We start from the raw sequence: 23989 nt of genomic DNA, 5'->3' as shown, positions 1-23989 counted from the left end.
TGGCATTAGCTGAGCTTTGTCTTGTGATGCATGATTTAGGTGGTTCTCACAGTTCTGTAACAAATAGTCCAGCGCTTTTAGTTTTCAAATTGTAATGGGCTTGTTTGATGACCTTTGTCTTTTTGGTCCAACTCCGTAGATTTTAACATCTTTCTCAACAGGCACAGGCTTGTATACTGAGTACAAACACATAGATAGAATGACATAATTAATATGATATGCAGATGTGTCCATAGAGAGTACAAATATCAGCATACAATGTTTCATCTTGATCTCAGCAGACAATCTGCCTGCAGGATGCACTGTATGGTGGTTCTTGTAGCCTCTGAACAATAAAATCTCTACCGAGAGAGACACACTCCGCTGCATTTCTATGCAAAGTAATTTCAAGCCCCCTGGCTCTTCCCAGGTCACTTGCAGGAGGGTAAAGAAAAGTTTCCGGTGAAATGCACAGCATTGCCTTTCAATGGATTGCCTTCCCAGCAGCAACACCTCTGGCTCACCCTAGAGCCGATGCTTCGTAAGACAGGTTACTGCAAGACAGGTCTTTTATCTCCACTCACAAGCAGCACCTTTTTGCAGACGCCTCTTTAACTCTTCTGTCCTGTAGCGGGCGCAGGAGTGGGATTTTTTTTTTCCATACAATAATGTTTCTGTGTAGTTAGGTTATCGTTTTATTTTATTTTGCTAGTTAACATGCATTTGACCTTGTTATCAAATGTGTTCTCCTGCAATCTTCTGAAAGGCCTTATTCAAACCAGCATATGTTTTCTTCCCTTTTACATCATCTTAAAGGGGCACATCTGTTGACACAACTTCTGCAGAGAGTGGATTTCATCTTTTGCTGAAGTTTTGTTCCAGCCAAAGCCGAACCTCCTGCAGATTGTAGAAAAAGGGGCCTTTGCCTCCCAGGTAGGCAATTTTTTGTCTCTGCACAATGCATACTCTCTCGAATGAAACCCCATAGGCCACATTGGCATTATTGTCCATGCAGTCAGCCACCACTTGGCACTGCGGCGGCAAGGAAAAGTGCTCTAGGAGCTGATGAGCAGCTGCACATCGGTCTTCCTGGTTCCTGTGCTTCTTAACTTCAAATGAAGAGGAAGAGATGCCAGGGGCAGCCCAGCCATCTGATGGATGAGCCTCATCGATGTAGACCAACAGAAAGTCAGCCACACCAGAGAACTCCTCCACCAGCTTGCTGAAGGCTGACAGCTGGCTTGTGAATGGTGGTCAGGTAGCTGAACCAAAGTTGACCACAAGTGGCCTCTCAGAGTTGGCAAAATCCAGAAGGTGGCATTTGGCTCCACACTTGCTACCAACACTCTTCCAGCTGCTACTGCTGCCATCACTGTCCTTGGCTATGTGGATTACACTGGAGTTTGGGGCTTCTCCTCCCAACTTCACCTGATGGCAAAACAAATTAAAACATAGCAAATTAGTATAACTTGCTTGTCCAGTATCCTTATGACCACTTTCTTTAAATAAATAGTCACCTGCTCAAAGAGTACACCTAACTTCAAGCATGGACACTAGCACTGAGATATTTCAAATCAGCAAAAGCAGAAGCTACAAAAAGCTCATTTACTCCATCTCCACTCACAGTACAGGGAAATGTGGCATTCCTGACAGGTATACTACTTCTTTATTGTTAAAAAATTTGATCTGAATCTGTCTTTCCTGTTCACTACACACATAGTACTGTCCACCTTTATGCATTTGTAGATTCTTGTTTGCTTTCAGATAGACTACCTCCAATTTATTCTAACTTTTCTCTGTGGGACAAATTGTCTAGACATGACTTTTTTTCACTGCTGTCCTCTGAATTCTCTTCACTTGGTTCATGTCTTCCTTGAAGAACAGTGTTCAAAACTTCAAAAGAGTTTTTAGTAATTCTCAGAATAATCAAACAATTACTTCATGTTTCTCACAGGCTACACGTTTTATACATCTCAGATGTTTGCTTTTTACAAAATATCATTACTCATTTGGAAAAACTGTAGACTGATGATTAGGAGCTTGATAGTGAGAACTGTTTATGGTGCCTAGGTCCCTTTTTCTAGGCCCCTTTTCTGCCTTTCTGTTTGCTCCCCAGCATGGATTTGGGTACCTTATCTGTCCAGGCTGAATTTGGTGGTTTGCACATGGCTCTGTTGAACTGCATTCTACCTTTCAAGCTATTCTTCTGATTCATTAAAAATCAGTCTGCATTGTATTCCTGATCTTCACAACACGTGCAGTGCCTCCCAATTTTGAGAGGTTTACAGATTTCACATATATATTCTCTTCCATCCTGCAGTCAAAGAATAAAAATAATCAAGAGTACCAAATATAAGAGATCTCTGCAAATGCCCACTCAGTATATTATTCTGTTTCGACAGTGGACCATCCACGACTGTGATCTCCAAAGGGTTTTCTAACCATTTTGCAGTAATCTCATCAGGAGTTGAATGACATGTTTCCTTCTACTGAAATATTTCTCTACAAGATGACTGGAGGGAGAGCAGCAGAAAAAGGGGAAAATTTATATGCTGGTTGAAGTAAGATGAAGTGAAAATTAACTGTTCCCAGTTCTAGCCCCATATGTAACTCAGGCCAAACAGGCAATTGCAGAAAAGTCATTTTGCCTGACCTATTTCCCTGCCTATAGAAAAAAGACAATATAATAAGCACCTCACAGAAGACACTGCCAGAATGAGGTGGAGCCTGCAGAGGGCTCCAAGATCTTTAGCTGATAACTGCTATAGAACCACAAAATACTGTAAGACAAATAGTTTTTAATAAGCTCTGCTACAGCAATTCCTACATATCTGTCTTTATCATCATGCTCTAGTACAGTGATGCAATTATCCTTTTGCATTTCCCTCTTCTTTCTGTCTCTGTCTCCTGTATTTTATTATGCTTAGAAGTGTTGTTTTGAAGGAAACATATTAAGGCCAAATTTTGAAATCTTTCATATTTTATTTATTTATTTCTGAAGCTACACTCCAATTGAAGTCAATAGAATTCAACATTGAATAAGAACTGTGTGAAAACTGAATAAACAACTGATTTTTTGTGTACTTCTATTCTACATTACATTATAGCGTATCCTGGTGAGTCAGATACAGTAAAAAGCTGAGTTAAAGGCTGAATGCTTTAATGATGTGATTGCTGCTGTGCATAGATCCAGAGGCAAATATGTTGTAGATGCTGGATCCTGGATATCCTCCCTAAGAAACCTGACTACCTGAACAAATCTACAGTTATTCATGCACTATTACTCAGCATTATTTCACCAAAACAGAGACAGAAGCAAGAGTCTTACCAAAGCAAAGTTTGTAAGACACTGCTGTTAAAGCTGCTAGATTTCACAGCTACATGAGATGGCCTCACAGCATGCTAGCGCACGATATAAACTTCATTTTGACTCTTTTCTGTGGGGTAAATTGGGACACAACTGTGCCTCCATTCTCACTCAGAGATCAGAAAGGAAGAGAGCAACAGAAAAAAACACTGTTCAAGACCTGCAAACCTCTCTAGGCCAAGCACATGGCAATCATGCAGGGCAAGTGCAGCTGTGGATGCATCGCAGGCAAGAGAATTAAGTGATGTTCCAAGAAACCACATCTGCTTGTGGTATCCCTCTCTGTAAAATCTGCTAGAGCCCAAGTAACAGTTAAAAACCCCCTTAAGCTCATTCGCTTTTGAAAGCAAGTGAGGTTTGAAATAGCTGAGTTTAGGACCTGCTGTGTGAGCGTGTTGTCCGTTGAACTCAAGGAAGGAAAAAAGTTGTATCCCAATTTTTTGAGAAGAAAGGACCTATGTGGAGAGAGGCAAGCTCAGAGACTCAAGCTGTAGCATTTAAGAAGTGGCATTATGCATCTTGCAGCATTTAAGTGCTGCTACAGGCCACCTACACCTTAGCATGTATTAGGTACTCTTCTGTGCAGCTGTTGAAAACCTCATTTCTCTCTGCCATTCTATGCAATAAGATAGGCAAGGCAAGAGTAAGGTAAAGGGGCAGACTTGAGCAAAGAAATAACACAGGTCAAGATCATGTCTCAGCCACATAATCATCCTGAAGGATGCACTCAATTCATAAGACAGCTACACAACTCAGCATTTTGTGATAAGTTGGTAACCACCAAAAAAGGCACATCTCAAGAAACACATCTTCACATCTGCAAAAGTACCAGACACTTCTATAACTAGAGAGTACCTACCTGTTCTTGCAGTACCAAGCAAGTGTTTTTTCAGAGCTAGCTTGCCCAAAATGTGCCTTTTGTGAAAGCCTGACATGTAAATATCTATACTGCACAACCCACACCACCCCATCCCTCACCTGGATGAATAATGAACCTCAGTATTTAGAAGTGTGCACTCATCCAGTCAAAGAAAAGAAGTAACAACATGTCATTTATCTCATAAATCACAATTAAGCAACATACTTTGTATTTCTAATATTTTCTGGCACTCTTCAGAGCAGAAGATATATAAAGGTAGAAAGGATAGGAGCGACTAAAACTGAGCAGTGAACAGAGCTGCTCAGGGAACAAGAAATATCTGAGCAGCTGTTTTCCCTTACTCTTCTGGTTTTCTTTTAACAAAACTGTTATGACTGAAAATACACTAACACTCTTGAACTGAAAAAACACAGTCTGCTTCTTGATCATATTAAGCAGAGAGAGAGGCTACAGACTGTAAGATCCTCATTATCAGCTCTTCACTTAGGTCTACCAAACTTTTCATTCTTAGGTGAGTTTGCAAACCCTGAAGAAACAGATTAGCAAAACTATCCAATGCCAGCATGGGAAAGCCTGTCAAGCACTATTCAACAATGAAATCAAGGATGGCAACAAATTTCACTGTTCTCCAACAATACATGCATTCTTTCTCTTCTTGCTGACTAAAAATACGGATTTAGGAAATAAAGTGCAGATATACCCCATGTCACCCTATAGCAGGTCTCTTCATTTCCCAGAGCCGTGGAGCAAGTCTCATGGCCGCAGGTTACCTATCAATTTAATTTTTGTGCCTAGGAATGCTCATGTTGGATTTTTTTGCCTTAATGAGACTTCCTTGCCAAGCAGGCATTCACAAGGCATTTTCTGCTCTTGTAGAGGAGTAATTAGGTCGGTGCCTTGTTCCATGCCATTGTCAGGCACTCCAAAAAGCAGTCCTGCCCAGTCATTAATGCTTAGACATAAGCAGAAGCATCTCCACTAATTGGTCTTGATGAAACACTGACGTTCCCAATGGGACTCTTTATTTCACCAGGCTCAGAACCTGATTGACACAGGATGACAGTATCATCCTTGCTGATCATCTACATTCTAGGCCTTGGCTCTCTTCTTCGTTGTCATTTATTGAAAGAAAAATAGCTCTTGGAAAAGAAAATCAATGCAATGAGAAAACAAACAAAAACCTCTATGTATTCAGCCAAACCGCTTTTGAAATCTTACACAAAGGCAGGCAAAATATAAAAATTCTGAGAAACAAACAAGCAGAATTTCCCTCACTTGCGAACCAGCATTTCTATGATCACATACTTATGTGCTTGAATATTTGGGCATTCAGTGCCAGATTTCTGGAAGAAGTGGAAACCAGGCAGGAAGAAGGCACCCACTCCCAGGCACCCTGCATGGAACACATAAGGTAGGCCAACCAACTCTGACAGCCAGCCTGGCCATTGACAAAAGCAAGAACCAGCCTGCCACTAAAGTAGTGATTTGCATCATTTGTGTGAATTTAGTGTTTGCTCAACAGCCTTGGTACTGCATTTCCTTCTCCAAGCCTACACACAGAGTAAACAGGGAATAAGGTTGCTGAGCTTTAGCACAAAGACTGCAAAATGAAGGAGACTTAGGAGCAGGAAAGAAGGCCCTATTTATAAACTATAGGCTAGAAACAACACATACTGCTAACTTTGCTGTACATTCTCCATGAGGACTGGAAAAGTCCCATGGACACAACATCACTTTATCATTCACCTTTTCTTTTTTCTCATTTTGCTTTTATTAGCTTTAGCATAATCCTTCATTGATCCTGTGCACAGAAATACGGCTTTCATTCCCTGAATGAGGGACTTTCAAAGAGTTTGGCAGATTCACTAGGCTGTGTCAAATCCCTAAAGAAAATACGTGTTGCCAGACAATTAGCAGTCTGTGATATTAGCCATTTAAATATGGACATGCTGTGCTTGGGACTGGAGTCCAGAGATTTGTAATAAACTGAATTCCTGGAGCTTTTTGCTCCTTTTCAGATTATCTGCTTTTGATATGATTTGATCCCATCCAGATAAATATAGCCTCTGAGCCTGATATTTCTCAGTGTTTCATCCAAATCATAATCAGACTCTGGCTGGAGAATGATACAAATTATTATTTTTGTTTTCTTTATTTACATAACAGAGATTTGTAGTGGATGAAAATGACAAGAAGCCCTTGTCTGGAGTAGCATATGGGAGAGGGAGCTCTTCATGGGGAGGTGGCAACTTGCTTTAAGAGACTTGATTACTTGAATTGGAGAGCAGATACTGGAATTGACTGGAGTTCTCCCAGTCTTTTATTCAGGATCAGGTGTGTGAAGCTGAAGGAAGGAAGTGGGATACAAAATAAAAGGGCACAGTCCACATGAAAATAACTAGTCAAATGCTACTGTCTTTACTTAAAAACTGCCAGTCCCAAAATAAGCATGCATGGCAGAGCGAAAATGTAAAAGAGCCTTTTGCTTTGCACTCTGTTAAAAGAAAATGGATAATTTTAGTTCCTCTGATCAGGAAGCACACAGCAAGCTACTTAAGGGCTTATGTTTCCCTGAGGATGGGAGCATAGCCTACAACATTGTGGCCACTGGGCGCCCCTGTGGACTCTACCTACAGGTGACAGAGGTTTTCACCAGTCTCTGTTAATCAGCACCTGGTGGACATTTGAAGTTAATTTGAATTTTTTATTTTTTTTTTTTTTAACTCAGCTTTAGCACTGTATGAATGCACAGTGGGCATTTTGTTGCAGAGACAGATCTAGCTGAGCACAAGGATCAGGTACAATCCTTTTCATGGGTGGTACCTGTTAGAGAATTTTCTGTGTTTACCACAGCTGAATAGGGCTTTCACAAGGGTTTAACGAAAAGGAAAGTCCTTTCAGTCAGTTTTTCACATATAGGGGTGAAACTGGAAGACTGCAAAGAGTCAGTGTCGAAGTGGAGTTAGATCCACAAAATGAAGCCAGTAGAATGAGACCCTATTGGGGATAGGAGTCATAACGTTCCTTTTCCAGCCCTTTGTCTGTCTTGAGTCTTTCAACTGTAAACTCCATGGAACTAACTGTCTGCTCCTTGTTTACAATACTGCCTAGTACAATGGGTCCCTGCTCTAGGTTGTTCCTTAGACACTACTATAACAAACATGATTATATATTAATAATAATGACAATATTTTAAAATAATGACAATGACAAGCTCAAATCCTGTTGAATTTATGTTCCAAACACAGCAGGAAACGTTTTAATTATGGTTTTGTTTTGTTTTTCTCACTTCTTTCAAGATTGTTTTCATTTGCAAATGTCAATGAAAACAATTCTGCTAAAGCTCAACTTTTTAAAACCGATAAAAGATTTTTAATAACACACAATATCTAGTTCTAAACCCTGAAACGATACCACATGCTCTTTCATAAATTCTCTTTATCACTGTCAGATGCAGAGAGACACTTCCTTACCTCAACAGACAAATTCAATACAAATAATTATAGAGGTTATGTCTTTGTTTCAACCCTTAAAGGATTTTCACAAAAAGCAAAAAGACAGCCAAACAGGGGGTAAGAATCATGCCATTATATTACTTGCATGTCTAGCTTTGCGATAGTGCTGTGTAGCATGCTCTTACCATGACAGTTTTTGGACTGTCCTACTTCACATACTGATTTATTTTATGAATAAATTATGTCCCTATCAGGCAGGCATAAGTAACCAGAGGTAAGTTAATTGTGACTCCCTGAAATCTGAGGAAAATCCCACTGGGTGTTTACTGAATCAGTTTACTTGCTGTTACATCCAGAGTTGGACCTAAGCAGAGAAGTTGGGATCCTGGGACAACCATTCTCTCTATGTTGGGTCTGTCATGCAAGAACTTGCTGCTGGCCTGTTCTAAAGACAGTAAAATGCTTTCCAAGTACATACACACATCCATCACCATCCATCACTTGAGATACTGGCATCCTTCTGAGGGCTGTAACATACGTTTACACACGTGTGTATACGTGTATACATGCTTGTTACCCCCATAGCTGCACCACAACATTCCTCAGCACTTGGTTGCTCCAAGGAGATGCCATTAAGGTCTTCCTCCTAAGGACCTTACACTGAAGTGGAGAAGATGGAAGTTTTGCTCAAGAATAACCTTACAGGTCTCCAGTGGAGGCCAGGAACAGTAGCTCCACATTACTGAAACACAGCTCTTATCTGGCTGCGGTAAAGCTCTGAGCATGAAGCCTCACCACTGGGCACTGCTAAAGGATGCAACCTTTTTTGTACCTGTTTAAAAAGCATTTTAAGATGACAATTTCTCACCTTTGGAATCTTAGCAGGTTAATTCCAGTACTAAATAGAGCATGGAACTTAGCAGGTAAAAAAAAAAAAATAATTTTAAAGTAAATACAGTGGATTTTTAAAGACTTCTCTAGCTTTTCCTCTGTATTTCTGTAAGCAATATTAAACATTGAGTACACATGCTGTGGGCTGAAACAAACACTTCACTGGCATTTGTACAGATGACCTATATAAATCATGCAGAAGACACACTAACACCCTCCCAAAAATCTCTGGGTTTTTTTTTCTGTTATCAATAGGTGTGGTTAAAGTCATATCTATCTATTTGTATACATATATATATGTGTATACATATACAGAAAAAAGAGAAGACTGACTCCTGAAAAAGCAGATTATGTATGCTTGTATGTGTGTATTTTTGCATTTATACACATATGCATATATGTATGTACATATAGAGAGAGACAGATACACACACATATATATCTGTATACATACAAACACATATGAACGTGTAAATACCTACACACACATACATACATGACTTGCTCTTCAGGAAGCAATCCACTCACTTCTGTAGATAAACAGAACACAAACATAAATTAGAAAATTTAAAATATAACAGTTGCACTCTCTCAATTATGTGAAGTTAAAGAAAATTGGCTACTAGCTCTAATTATCACTATTAAGACAATTAATCTGGTCTTAAAGACTCCTTCATTGTAATGTAAGACACACTTGCCTCTTGGAAAAGATTAGGAGGAGGATGTTCTATTAATCAGAAATCTGGTACAGTGCAGACAATGTCAACACTGAGTGTGACAGATACTGAACTAAGAGCTAAGGAAGTAAAAAGATATATATTAATCTTTGATAAAATTTACATAAGAAAATAAAAAATAAACAAAAGATAAATCATGTTGACTCTATTGGGACTGTAAAATGTGGAGAAAATAAATCATATAGAATGTTCCAATAAAAAAGAATACTGGATATATACAGTACAGCAAACTCTGCATTGCTTCCCCACTGAGGTTTTTTAAATCTTCTGTTGTTGCTAGGTAATCTTGCCTATTAAAAATCTGCAAAAAAAGTCATCTGCAATAATACAATTAAAAAAAAAAAAAAGTCAAAAAGTCATGTGAAGTAATTTGGTTGTTATTAAGATAACAAAAACATGAAGAACAAAAGCAAGTTGAAATTTGGGTAAGATATTCAAAAGGTTTTCTAGGAGAGAAAATGCATCAGAATAGCTATTTTCAAATACACTCTATTCCAAGATCATCTCTTTTACACACTAGTCTTGAAACAAAATAAATTCTAAGACAGGCTATGTGCTTTCCAGGCAGAACTCCTTTCTTGTAATAAATTTACTTTATTCCATAATCTAGTATCTAACCACTGGGTTTTTCTGGAATGGCTTCCAGTAATTTTTAATGTGAATGAAAATTTTACATCAAGTACTTTTGTGAAAGATGTTCTGGAATGTACTGGGAAAGAGTTCTGTGTAAGCAACACAAAACATGGTAGAAGCAAGCATAATTAACGCTTTAATCCAGTCTTCTATTAACTGGCAGTCTAGCTTTGGTTTATCTCAGACATCTGCAATTCTGCTGTTCTAGCTGAAAAATGATGATTATCTTACAAATACTTTTCAACGGAATGAGCTTAAGCACCTGCTTAAGTACTTTGCTAATACCTGGCTTCACCTAGCAAATTGAAGCAAGAAACCATCACAGACTGCATTTTGCCATGCACATTAGCACCCTGATTTCCTAATATTTTCATTTCCTACCCTCATTAGTTGCCTAAGATTAAGATACCACAATCAGGCGTCCTACTCAGGATTTAGAAAAAGATGATTTTAGGGAAAAGATGCTTTGTGGGACAGTCTTTAACATATTGCACTATTTCTCATGCCTTTTAAACATGCCAAAACAAGGTATATTTCAATTTTTTTCAACTCTACCAGTATAGCTTTGCAGGTAAAACTTTTCTTCTTTTCTCTTCCTTACAGAAGCAGCAGAAAAATTTTTTCTGTTGTGGAGGTGATGACTTTTCTTCTCCTAATATTGCTCCTCAATTTATTGTGTCTCCTTTACAATTTGATTTTTGCATTTATCCACTTGTCTGTGACAATCAAAGTTTTCCAATGATACTGTCTCTACAGCCCATAATTCTATTAAGAAATTCTATTCTATTAAGAATGAAGTGTTGGTCAATAAGTTTCATCTTAAGAATGAATGGAATTTTTTCCCTTTTTGGAAAAAGGTGATGTGGTTATATTGTTTATGTTTATATGCATTTTTCTTCTGAGTTCATTGAGACCCAGAACTCATTCTAGAGACCTTAAACCCTGATTGCCCTAAACAACCTAGGTTATTTAATGGTGATAAGGCAGAGCTTTTAACTACCAAAGTTCAAGGTATGAGTTTCAATGCCAAAACCAAAAATAGCATAGAGCCACCCTCCTATAGCTTCCATGGCTGAAATCAAGAGTAATGAGGAAAAGGCAAAGTATGACTTTGGACAGTGTAGAAAGGCATGTGGCAGCTTTATTTTAAATCATTTTGTGTTATTCAAGCAAAATGAGATTGAAAATATCTCACAGATAAAAGGTTCCTTACAGCTCCACACCTTCTCCAGAACCTGACCCATATACAGGTTGCAAATGTGGAAACTGGAAGCTTGGCTGTTTCAGAGCCATACTACCAACTTCCACTGGAGCTTTGACAAAGTCATGTGTCAACTATCCTACCATGCCTCATCTGTGAAAGGGGAACAAGTGTTTTCACCATGCCATTTAACAAGGCCACTGTAAAATTTACTTACTTAATGTCTGTGAAGAGACTAAAAAAAGAAACTGGGAGGGCCAGGAGAATAGTAAGCTTCATTCAGCATTACTTTACTTGAGTAGCCAGCTGGCTGATTCCTAGGGTGGCAGTAAGAGGTTGACCCATTTGGCAAAAGTATGTTACTTACACAGAAAATTAATGTCCCCATGGGCTGGATTTCAGGCTAAGCAGCTTGTATTACCTATCACAAAGCCAGCTATCACCAACACCACCAGCTCTTAACATCTCTAGGTAAAGAGCAAATACAAAAGCCATTGAAGGGGAGTGAAAGGGGACTGGGGGAAGGTAATATAAAATGAAATATTTCAAGACACAGAGCTATCATCTGGATAGATCCTCTGTGACCTCATACATCATAGGGCATGTTAAATTAGATAGTCTAAATAAGACAACACATTAACAGACTAAACACTGTTTTGGAAGCTGCAAAGCTCTGAAATTAGTACTTCTACTTACTAACTGAGTAGGCTGTGCAAGAAATTTCATCTTTTAGGGTCCACCTTCTCAATCTATAAATGGGAACTATACCTACCTTATGAGACCTGGGCAGTACCATGGGGTAATGCCTGTACAAAACTTAAAAGGAAAAAGGAAAAAAAAAAAGTACCAGTTGTATAACTGCTATTGGCTTTATTAGCTTAAATCACCAGGTAGCTGTCTCTCGGCTAGTGAAGCTCATTTTTAATCCCTGACATGCCCCTCTGTCACTGATTCATGAAGAAAAAAGGGCTGTTTCAGTTCATGCCCAATTTTACTATTACTTGGATGCTTCCTCCAATGTAAAAATTAACATATGAGCAACAGTAAATGCCAGTGTAATGACAAAGGTTCATTTCTGTCTTTTACTCTAATTGAAACAATTCTGTCTGTTACATAGATGACATCCACCTATATAGAGCTCTAACTGAAGATACAGTCTTTCTATAATCTCTGAGGATATCACATGGCAAACAATTCTAAACAACAAAATAACTGTGAAAACATCTACTTTACAGTTGTTCTTATATGAAGATCCTGAAGTACTTTATAGACATGAAAATCATTATTCTTACTGGTGGGGAAACTGAGTCATGGCTAAAATAAGCGGGATGGCTATGGCTGCACAGAGAGTTAGTGGCAGAACAGAGAGGCAGCAGCTCCTGGATCTGGTGAACCCTTAGTCCCTGACTTAAAAGTACTGCTCCTTTCAGCTTGTGTGTCTCACATCAAATAGGAGGTAGCCTTCAATGCACAGAGACATTCCTTCCCTCCTCTGTTGACAATGGGGATGTTTATGGCAGCTCACCCACCCCAGCCTGCCAGTCCCCATCGCCATGTACTCACCTGCTTGTAGGCATCCAGGAGGAAACTGTTCCAGACGCAGCGCAGCCCCTCCGAGGTCAGCATCCTCCGCCACTCACCGCGCCCAGATTTGGACCGGCTCAGAAATAGCACCATGTGCTTCAGGAGAATCACAGAGTCATAGAGAGCAAGGAAGAGGCAATTGGAGAAAAAGACAGGCAAGATCTGAAGCGTGATCAACAAATCCACACTTAGCAGACCCATCTTCCTTGCTGCTTCTTTTCAGCTGGATAGCTTCAGCTCCCTTTTTTGCTCTGTACTCTCATTTAAAAAAGTAAAGTAAAAAACATTTCTAAAGCCTTATTACCCCTCTCTCAGCTTCCCTCTTTAAAATGAACAGAGATAGTTAAATATGAGCAGGCTGGTTAAAACCATAACTGCACGATAGTCATTCAACTCGGAGCTGCTTATTTTTCAGAAACTAAGATGTTAATAAAAATTCTTCCCTTAACCAGGAGACCTGATTTTGTTGAAAAGAGAGGCAGCTGTGTTTCCAGTTCCCTGCAGTCACAAAATTTAAGCTGAGACTGTTAATTGTTAACTTCCCTGCACTATCCCATTGTTTCTCAGCTATTTAAGCACCGAACAGAGCTCTCAATTCTGTGTCAGTAAAGCTAGCTACCAGGTGCAACAATACATTAAAAAAAAAAAAAAAGAAAAGGTTTATGTACATAAACTTTCTGTTCCTCCCTCCCTTCCTCCCTCCTTCTCTCTCTCCCTCCCCCCCCCCCCCGCCTCTCTGTATTCCTGCCTTCCTCCTCTCGTCCTCCTCTCTCTTGCTATCTGCCTATGGTGTAAAGTGCTTTCCCCTCTGGAGTCCTAACTTGCTTCCCTGAAGCCTTTTATACATTCCCTAGCTAATTGCTGCAATAGAGAAATGAAACCCTAATCTCAGTAAAGATCTTGACGTCAATGTAAAAGAGGGCTTTACTTTGGCCAGGACTGCAGTGAATAGAAAAATGAAATTCTCAAAACTTTTTTTTTTTTTTTCTTAAGAGAGAAGAAAAAAAGAGAGACAGACAGCAAGGGTGGAACTTTGCTTTGCTTTGAAAAGGAAAAAGAAAAAAACCAATATGTTTCTGACTGCTCTTACGAAATGCTTTCAAATTTTGGAAAAAGTATTTTCAGATTACATGGGAGGTAATACAGCAATGCAGGTTTCTGCTGTTGATGTTTTTTTTTCTCATGGCTGGTTTTTTATCTTTGCCATTTTGTCTTTTCCAGGAAGGTGTGTGAGCTGATGCATCCCAAGAAAGGGCACTTTTCTGTACATTTTTCTGCCATCTCTGTGTTGTGCTCTGTGAAGTATAACATGTATAGTGTTTAAATACCTTTTGTCGTGTTCTTGATATTTAAGGAAACATAATTAAATGCTCAGAACTGACTTCATCTACTGATGTGTAAGAGAAGAAGATAAAAAAGAGAGGAAAAAAAAAAAGGACTTGAAGGATTTAGGGGTTTTAAGCTAAAGTTCCCTGCTTTAGAATAATGCTACAGCCTTAAATGCTGTTAATCAACTGAGCTTGAAGGACTTTAATATTCTCCTATGATAACTATTTATATCCACCAGTCTAATAGGGTTAACTAAAGTTCGGTTAAAAGCTTATTGGGGGGGGGGGGGGAACCACACACACAAAAAAAAAAACCACAAAAAAATAAAACCCAAAACCCCAAACAAACAAACAAACAAACCCCCCAAAACAACCAAACAACCAAACCCCAAAAGAAAAAAAAAACTGAAAGAAGTTTTTATTTCTGGCAGAGCCATGTCTGCTTTAACAACCACAAGAATTCCCTGCAGCCCCATGCTGAAGATTTGCTTTGTTCATTTGTACTTCCCTTTGTTTCACCCTTCTAGACCAATACTTACTCTTTCCCCATTTTTTTTTAGTTCAGTAGACAATTTTTTTAGCATGGTTCTAACTTCCTTAGATAAATATTTCATGTATTTCATGTTGCAGACATCCATAATTTTGTTTTTGAGTGGATGTCTTCCATATGTGCTTACGTAGGCTTTCCTCACCAGATATGTTTCATTCCCAGAGATGCCAGCATGATATCTAACCTCTCACGTTCTTGATGAGTAGTACAAACATCCTTCATTAATGTATCTTAGTCTTCATCAGTCATCGCTATCCTTTCACTGCTAGCAACTGCAGAAGGTAAACACCATCAATCTTCCCTACTCTGGGGCCTTTCATTTTCATATATTGTAATATCACTTAGGCTGTCATTATACTATCATGCATACCTCTAGGTAGGCCACCCCATGTCTTGTCTTGGGCTCACCAAAAAAAAGTTTCTTGTGGTAGCATTAAATCAGGCATTTGCAAGAGATATCACCCTGACAGGCTACCTTCCAGCAAATGTTTACTCAAAGAAATAACTTTCAAGGTTTATGAACATTAAATCAGTGACCTTCTGTGTCACTAGGATGAATGAAAAAAGGTACTCAGTTTCATTCTCAAACTATAACAATTTTTAAGTTAAAATATTGGTGTCAAAAGTGTTTTCTTGTCATAGAAAGTATTGCAACCTCACAGATTTTACTTTATTACTAAAACTCGTAAAAACATGCTATAAGCAGGCTTTTATATATTCCCACACATGGATGAGTCAGCATGCCCACTTCATGTGAGCACAATACTGGAACAAGGGTCCCCAGAGCTGCTAAATTAGCTTACTGTCTGATCTCAGGCAAGCATATGTAATCACTTGATTACAAGAGGTCTTAAAACTAGATTACTCTTCTGTAGATCCACGACTGAAACATACATGGTCCTGTCTAGGAAGGTCCCCTTTCTTTACTATGGGAAGGTTTGTTAAAAGGCAGGCCTGGAGATTGTTGATGACGATGCCAGATGAATCATCAGCCATTGTTTCTGAGAATAGTTTGCAAACAGCTCTGAGGACAGTCCAGCTCAAGCTCTTCCTGTTCCACCGGAGGTAAAGTCAGGCAAGAACCTACACTGGGAACACAATGTATTCTGGGTTCCTGTGAAACAACTGCCCCTACCCACAGCATGCTTCATGGGTGAAGAGGTTGTTTGTAGGACAGCTGGAGACCAGACAGCTACAAAGCTTTGAAGTATGTTGGAAGCTGAACAGGAAGTCCATGGAACACTAGTATGAGATGGTATTTCATATTCACTATGTCATCTTCCTTGCCTTATAAGGCAGACTGTGTGCATCGAGTTAAACAACTACCTCAGACTATGTGTTTGAGAGCTTCAGTCAAGAGATGCTGATAACTATCTAATACAACCATAAAGACAAATATCTTTTTGACTAAATAGAAAAAGTTTTGCCATTGCTGTCTTCAGAAGCAGTCTGTCCCTGCAGGACATGAGCACTGCTTCTCACCTTGACACTTGAGAGTACAGCAGCCCTCAAACAGAAAGAAAGCGTAATCCCTGCTTCTTTTTGTTGACACTACCTCTCTCCTTCTTCATTGAAACAATTCATCCCTGTGTTTATTTCTCTCAGATATCAGAAATACAAGGGAAACAACTATTTGCATCTTTTGTGAAATATATCAACAGCATAATCTCAGTATTGAAGCCAACAGTCTCATGCTATTTCCCTGCAAACCTTCATGAAGCAAGGAATAAAGAAGAGATCTTTCAGACCTTGAGGCATTAAGAGAGTCTTTACTCTCGTGAAGGAAAACTGGATGAATTTGATATGTGAGGAAAAATTATGCAGGGTTGAAGATATGCGTGAAAGAACTGAGATAGGGTTCAGCTAAAGCACATTCAGTTACCTGCTCTGCCATACCTTCCTATGTAATTTGGGCACAGCCCTACAATGTACCTCAGTTCTCCATCAGCAAAAGAAAATAAAAGTCCTCCCATATTCTAAGGAGCAGTCAGGTTCAGTAATGGGAAATTAAACATATCATCCATAATTTGTCAAGGTGGAACGAGCAAAGCCAACAATATTAAAGCATTCACTGTTACTGGAACTTGTATGTGGCTAAAGTCAACAGTATCAGTATAGATGTTCATATTCTATAATGTTTATAGAAATCAGTGCCATCAAAACTGTATCCATGCATAGCTTCATGTTTCTTCTCAGTTTCAACCACAGTATCATGAAGATTAGGACAGGGGCAGCTAGTAAGTTTGTTTACTGCAACTTTCTTGATAACTGTGCTTAGACACAGGAAATTCGAGGTGACTTACTACTACTCAGGCCGCTTTCTCTGATCTTATTATATAGTAGATCCATACTAGCTCTCTGCAAGTCCGACAGTGCATTTTACAGCCTTCACTTGGTTGTGCAAGTCTTTACTTGTTTGTGGCTGAACTACCTGTGTGAACTGCCATGGCACTCAATCACACTGTGTGTAGGTACCTAAATGCAAGACCCTGGAGCCCAAAACAAGCAGACTGCTTAATATTTAGGTTACCCAGCCTAATTTTCTCAGACTAAGCAAGACCATTTTAAATGCAGTTACTCTTTTCAACACTGCTGGGAAGGGGTACCTCACAGTGACAGGCAAGCAATGCTGCTGCTCTGGTCCTACCCCCAGGAGGTTCATGGGAGAGATCATCCCAAAAGATTCAGCACAACCTATGTGTCTGCCTTGCTGCTTCTCACTGCTTTCACTGCCAAAAACAAAGACTGAAGCTTTTTGTTTGAGAGCTAGCTAGTGTGTCCACAAGCTAATCCCTGGAGAATTGCACAGCTGCAGAACGATATGGCTAGAGATCAGGAGGAGAAAGTTTAGCTTAGCTTTGCCTCCCTGGCCCTGGGCAAGATTTGTTTATTGCAGCCAAAGAATTTGTACCTCTCATAAACCAGCACTTTTTTCTATTTGCCAAAAGAGAAAAATCACCCCTTCTCTCAGCAACAGTCCCCTCACTTAAAATACCACAGAGCATTGACTGACTATCTCCCTATTTTGATTAGGATCAGCAACACGTTTGCTTGAAGAAATAATATCTTCAATGAAACTTAAATTTTTCAGGCAAGTTTTGATGATACCTGGATGGATTCTTTGGTGATTCCTGAATGGAACCCACAGTGTGGATTCACCAGGCCCTGCCCTTCTCCGTCATTCCTGGCCACGGCACTAGGTCTGAACGGAGCAACATTCATCCTGCAGACACCCAGACACATCCTGCATGCTTAAAGCAGCCTGTTCTCAACAGGAATCCACTTGCTAGCCTTTTAAAGATGAGCACACTAAGTGTATCCTTACTGTCTAATTTATGTGCCTTTTGTATCAACCTTGGTTTTGTTTTATCTGTGTTATTCTACTACTGCCATTATGCTGCATAATCGAGAGTTGGTTATTCTGTGAAACTAGCAGCTTAGAGAGATGTTGATTTAATAGCCTGGAAGACCTGATCCTCCAAGTTTATCTGCAGTGATAAGGTAAGATAAGTGAGAATGCAAACTGCCCGCAGAAACAGCTCTCCATGGAAATTTTGAGGGGAGTCCCTGGAGCAAGAAAAGGAAGCCAGACTTACTGCTCACTCAGTCCACAAGACAGCACTACAATTAGAGGTCTTTCAATCCAGTAGATGCCTGAGAGTGTATCCAAATGAACTAAGAAAATAAAAAGCCATATAATTGGGACAACTTTGTATAGGAAAAAAGCAGAATATCCTAACAGATGGCAAGTTATACCTTGATTCTGGATATAATGGAGGCTGTTTTATAGTCAAGACACAGTGATTCAGAAAGATCGAAGTGCACAAGGAGAACTGGTACTGCTGATGTCTCTGCAAAACCCGTTCTGTAGACTTCAAAGCTGACAGTCTGGCACCTTCCAAAAGTCTGCATTCATTGTATGACAGCAAAATGAAATAATTGACTCATGGGCGTGGGTGTGTAATGGTGACAAATTTGAGTCTAGAAAAATTCCCCACATCCCTTGGCTAATGAGCCACAAATTTCTATGCAAAACAAAAACTATCTCCTCATTTCAATATAGTACAGTGAACAAACCTGATGCTAAAACACACCTGTCTGAGTCAGACTTAATTTTGGAACAAAACACCCTGTCCACCCTAAAAGGTAAGACAATTTCTCTTAAGAAACACAGGAAAGGTGATGTATGAATAAGGACAATCAGAAAACTTCATAAGAAATAAAATGAGTCAGCCCACATAGTCTGAATATTGTACTAGAACAAGAAAAAGGATTTAAACGTATTGAACATAAGAACAACTTCATCTGCTTGTAAATTCTGTAAATTACCCCCCAAAATACTAACAGAACCTGGGACTAGAACTTAAAAGTCTTCCACTCATATGACTATCCAGGTGAAGGGAGTCTTTCTTATATAGACATCAGTAAATTATGATGTTAATACATCCCTACCCATGTAAAACACCAGAGATGTGTGTGTGTAAAATTTTAGTAAAATCTCTGTAGGGGTTCCTAAGTAAGTTGGCTCAAAGTTCTGGAAAAGCCTTCCAGGCCCAACTTTCCCAGCTGAAAAGTGGCCACTTCTTTTTTTCCTGGCAAAACACTAACCTTTTTCTTCATTGTATCCATCTCTAGAGCTCCTACAGCTCCTAATCCTGCATGCTTCAATGTAATTAAGTGAAGTTTGTGTCCTTGTCATTCTTGTCACACGTTTGTACATGAATTTCAGTTTCTGAGGATAGCTAGCTATACACAACCCAAGCTTTCAATCTCCCTTCTTCACATCCTGACACATTTTAAAGTTCTACCTTCTGTGTATAATTTTCTGTGAAAGAGTGGAGGCAGAAATGCTGAAATACCATAAAAAAGGTTTATATCATTATATTTCCAGTTAAATCAGAAACAGAAGTTGCCAAGAAACCTGTTTCTTTCAACTTGAATCCTATTATCTGACCTTTTCTTCCCAAACTAAGACAATGAGATAATTCAGATCTTATGTGGATTGAGTACTGAGCTTATCGGTCTTTATCAGAAGATAAAAAAGGCACTCACAATACTTCCTTATAGAAAGTCTAACATAAAAATTAGTGTTATTTGTCTCAAGTATTCAATTCCCTTCCAATCTGAAGCACTGAAACATAAAATAAAATAAAAAATAAAAATTGCATCTCTTACAGTGACAGTAAGTTATGCAGCAGTTTACCTTTCTGAGTGGAGTGCTCCTTAAGAGGAGCCTTTTGGATGCATGAGACTAGAAACTGTATGCTCTAAGTATTAATGAAAGTCTAGGAAGTAGTGGTTGTGAAAGTCATTAGAAATCTATTATTTTATCATTATCCTGCTCACATTTGATACTAAAGAGGTATTGCACTCCTCCTCTTTTATATTCAGTGTAATGTAACAGTTAACAAAAAATGGTATTTTAAAAGCATATGAACAAGCTATCTTATTCTCAGATTGACCTGGTCTAAACTATAAGTGTAAGCAATAAATTTTCATATACTCCTTAATACCATTGCCAATCTAAAGTCAATATCAACAACCCATCTCCTAGGTTTCTCTATCTTTGAATCAGATTCTTTAATCCTGTTAAACATCTAATATCTTACAAACTGACGTCCTAGTGCCCCTTACTCACTTCGCTGTTCAGTTCAACCTTTCTCCATCTTTCCAGGCAAGAATGTGGTGGAATGACCACCCCAGCTGACAGCTATGAGTGGTTTAACCAGGTCTTTGTTCTCAGCAGTAGCTCATCTAAATACCAGTCACACTCAGTTTCAGATCAGATGATTCTGGTTTCTTTTCAAATTTCCAATCGAACCTTGCTCCTCATGGTTTTGTCAGATACTCTATACCCATTATTTTTATGACATTTAAAAATCATGAGTTTGCAGCCAAAATATTAATCTTTTCATCCTTGGGAAAGAGGTAAATACCTAGGCCTTCTTGGCTGAGGTGGTATGGAGTTTGTGGGCAATTTACTCTCCTAAATAAAGACAGAGAACAGAGTCAAGGCTTTTTTTTTCATTTCAATGTATCCAATACCTATGACAGAAATTGTAGATCTTGGGTGAAACCATATTGTAATGGTCAAAACCTTCTTGTAGACAACTTGGTTTTATACATTTACTTTTAGGTCATTTAAAGACTAACATTTCTTTAATTAACTCCTTCAGTTTTCCAGATTCTTCATTAAAAACTGATAAACATTTGTGCATGGGACACATGTACAATATTGCTCAAAGTCTGCCCTAGCCCCAGGGATCTAGCTCTTTCCTAAACTGCTCAGAACATCTGCTCATGCTCTTCTTTTTTTTAAATAAGGTTTCCTTCAGTTTGAAAAATTGTCCATACAGAACATTTTGTTGCTTATAAAGTTTATTCTACCATCTTAAAACAATCTAAATGAAAATGCAAGTGTTCACTGTGCTTCCTATAGTGGGATGTTAAATATGCATAATTTATGTGCTTCTTTAATCCCATGACGGTATTTTCCGGACCTCTGGTGACACACGAAGTGGAGGAAAATATTCGAAGGCAGTCATCTCTCCAAAAAAATATCACAGTCTTTTCAACAGTGTTTCAGTTTTAAATAAAAAACAGCACTCCTTGCGTTTCTGAGCTGCATTTCCACAGATGGTAGGGATGTTAGACAGGATACTAATTCAGTAAGTGAGCAATAGAAAGTATTCAATATTGTGTACTGTAAGAAATAAGAATACTTTGTCTTCGTGTCTGCTGGCATTGACTTCAGGCCTATTCAGAGTGCAGCTTTACTGGAACTTCTGGTTTGATTATAGTGAAATTTAACTTCACCATTCCCACACTGTGGTGGTTTTTTAACTTATTTTAACCCCATTACCATGTTTATAAATTATTTAGGCCTAGGAAGCCTTGTAAAAACATGTTCTTTCGATCTTCAGTTTCTAAGGTGTCAGAATTGTGAGACACTTGTACAATCCCATGGCTTGCTCCATCTGTTCCTACCACAGTTCCCGGTATTAGGGTCATGATTCATTCTCATTTCTTTATGGTCTGTATGTTTCTGTATGTAATATGATATTTAAGTTAAATAAGTAACTATGCTAAGCTTTCTATTAATATATATTGTAGACAATCCCTGCCTTGAAGGACTTCAATTTAAATAGAAAATATTGAAGGAAAAAAGGGGAGAAACAGGTAGATTCCCAAAGAAATTGAGAAATTTGCACAATCACAAGCTAGGACTTGCATTGCAGGGTCCTGTAAGTCTATTTCAATAAATCTCTCCACTTCTTTTATCAAGGCAAAGAATCATTAGAATCATTCCAGCCAGAAAAAAAAAAATTAAAAAAAAATCATAAAAAAAAAAAGAGCAGGTTTAATCTCAGGTTTGTTATTCACTTGATGCTGCCACAATGTTGGTCAATGAGAGAGGGTCAAGTTAAGAAAGAAGATGTTGATGATTTAATGTTAGAGTGCCCCCGAAAAGCAAGTTTATAAAATAGGACAATTCAAGAAACATAAAAAAAAAAAAAAAAAGGAAGAAGAAGAAAAAAATTTTGCACAGGTATAAGATTTAAGTTTTTTTGCTTTTTATCCCCTCACAACATCCTTTGCTGAGTACATTTTGTTGTTTATAGTTTCTAAAGTATCTGTTGTGGAGTCTGTTGTGTCACTTTCCTAACCTAAAGAAAAAATTTTCTAAGCAGCTAGCCTCCACATGGGAAAGGTAAAGTCATAATGAACAATGAAAGCTCTTGTTCCAAGGTTCAGCATGACAGACCATTTCAATAACTGCAGCAAGCATGTACCAAAGAATATTAATCTTCATTTTCTCCTAATAATATTTTAACAAGCATTTGAAAGGAAATGTAGTGATTCAGAAAGATAAATATAATTCCCTTTACATCAGAAGAATCCTGGTGGTGGAAGTAATTGTTTTAGGTGGAATGATAGACGATAGTCAAAAAACCGTCTCCTCCCCAGTCAGCAAGCAATTCACTGTGCACATTTAAATAAGTCACTGAAAAACTATGCATGGTTTCCCTATGTATCCATCTTTATTTAAAGAGTTAAGTTTCATAAAAAACTCTGTGCAGTAAAAGTGAGCTTTTTAAGGTTTTTTTTACATCTTCAGAAGAAAGATGTTCTGTAAGTGTCAGATATTGCTAACAGTAGAAATAAGAGTAATACAACAGAGACTCAAATTAATGCCTTTCACCTGTAAGTTTTAACTATACCTTGGGCTGTTTCCTGTGAGTTATCTAGGCAGTAACCTATTATTCCCTTATACTCAATATACCAAGAACCTTATCAAGATTTTATATGATTTTCTCTATGAAGTCTCATTACAAGTGGATAAATGATCCTCATCTTCACTGCGTACAGGTAGGATTAATCCTATTACTTTAAGAAATACAACATATAGATTATACCCAACCTGTTGCCACTTACTTATTTTAAAAACTCTAAGACCTAAACTATTCTTCTGGTTCTTCTCTTATAACCAAACCAAAAGATAACTAGACAAGTATTTTTGTAGCCTACATAATGCTATGTGACATTTATCTTAGAGGTATCCACATTATCATCTGATCCTATTTCTGTTAAATCAAAATATTTGCTTACTGGTAAAACTGGGATGCATCAAAAGAGTGAAAGAGTATGCGGATAAGGTATATACACAAAAAAAAAAAAAAGAAAAAAGCTTTATTGAATATACTTTTATATTTATTGCTATACCTGTTCAAGGGGAGATGTGGTAGAGCATCTGTTTTAGAACCCTCACAAGGTTCACATTTCACAAAAAAGAAGTTAAGATCATATCTTTTCCCACCAAAATCAGATCATTTTCCTAAAAAAACCCTCCAAAATACTGAAGCATGCAACACCTAAATTTAAGCATTATTCAGTCCATCTTAGAAATTTCAAAAGCGTGAATTTTCAAACACAACTGGTACCCTGCCCTTGTTACAAAAACCAATTTCTTGTGATAGCGTTAGATGAAGTGTCCCATACTTGAAACATGGGCATAATGCAAGTGTCTTGTAGGAAGGACCTTCCACTTCCACTATTCACTGCCTTGTACCTCTTCTGATCACTGACATTTGTACAAATTAGATGTATAGTTATAATTTGCCACTTAGATACACTTCCATATATCTGTTTACATGCATGATGTGCATCAGTGTTGGTGACTGTAAAAAGAACAGAGCAATGACAAATCATTTTTGTGCATCCATGTGCATCCAAATAGGAGCATCACAATCAAGTTTAGCATGGCAACCTGTAAGTGTACAGTTTCTTGAAGAACTGTAGCTACCATTGGTTTCTGCATTGATGCAGTTAGTGCTTATACAATATCACTGTTGTAATCAACAGCAGTAGTAATTTGCTGTGGTT

At 38.4% G+C, this 23989-nt stretch overlaps 1 protein-coding gene across 1 annotated transcript; it reads right to left on the bottom strand.

Annotated features, from left to right (window-relative positions):
- Window positions 1–767: 767 nt before the first annotated feature.
- Window positions 768–13419, bottom strand: DIO2 (iodothyronine deiodinase 2). Its single transcript, XM_057428544.1, has 2 exons — window positions 12707–13419; window positions 768–1407 (listed from the first exon to the last, which is right to left on the bottom strand). Exons 1-2 carry the CDS (start codon window positions 12926–12928, stop codon window positions 835–837), a joined length of 795 nt encoding a protein of 264 aa, XP_057284527.1. The 5' UTR covers window positions 12929–13419; the 3' UTR covers window positions 768–834.
- Window positions 13420–23989: the final 10570 nt, after the last annotated feature.

Source organism: Pezoporus wallicus, unplaced genomic scaffold, assembly GCF_028554395.1.
Source record: "Pezoporus wallicus isolate ANWC-B61680 ecotype Strahan unplaced genomic scaffold, APGP_CSIRO_Pwel_v1 contig_3486, whole genome shotgun sequence".
In the NCBI taxonomy this organism is placed as follows: domain Eukaryota; kingdom Metazoa; phylum Chordata; class Aves; order Psittaciformes; family Psittacidae; genus Pezoporus; species Pezoporus wallicus.
Note: the sequence above shows the minus strand (reverse complement) of the source record. Positions and strands in the feature narration are given on the sequence as shown.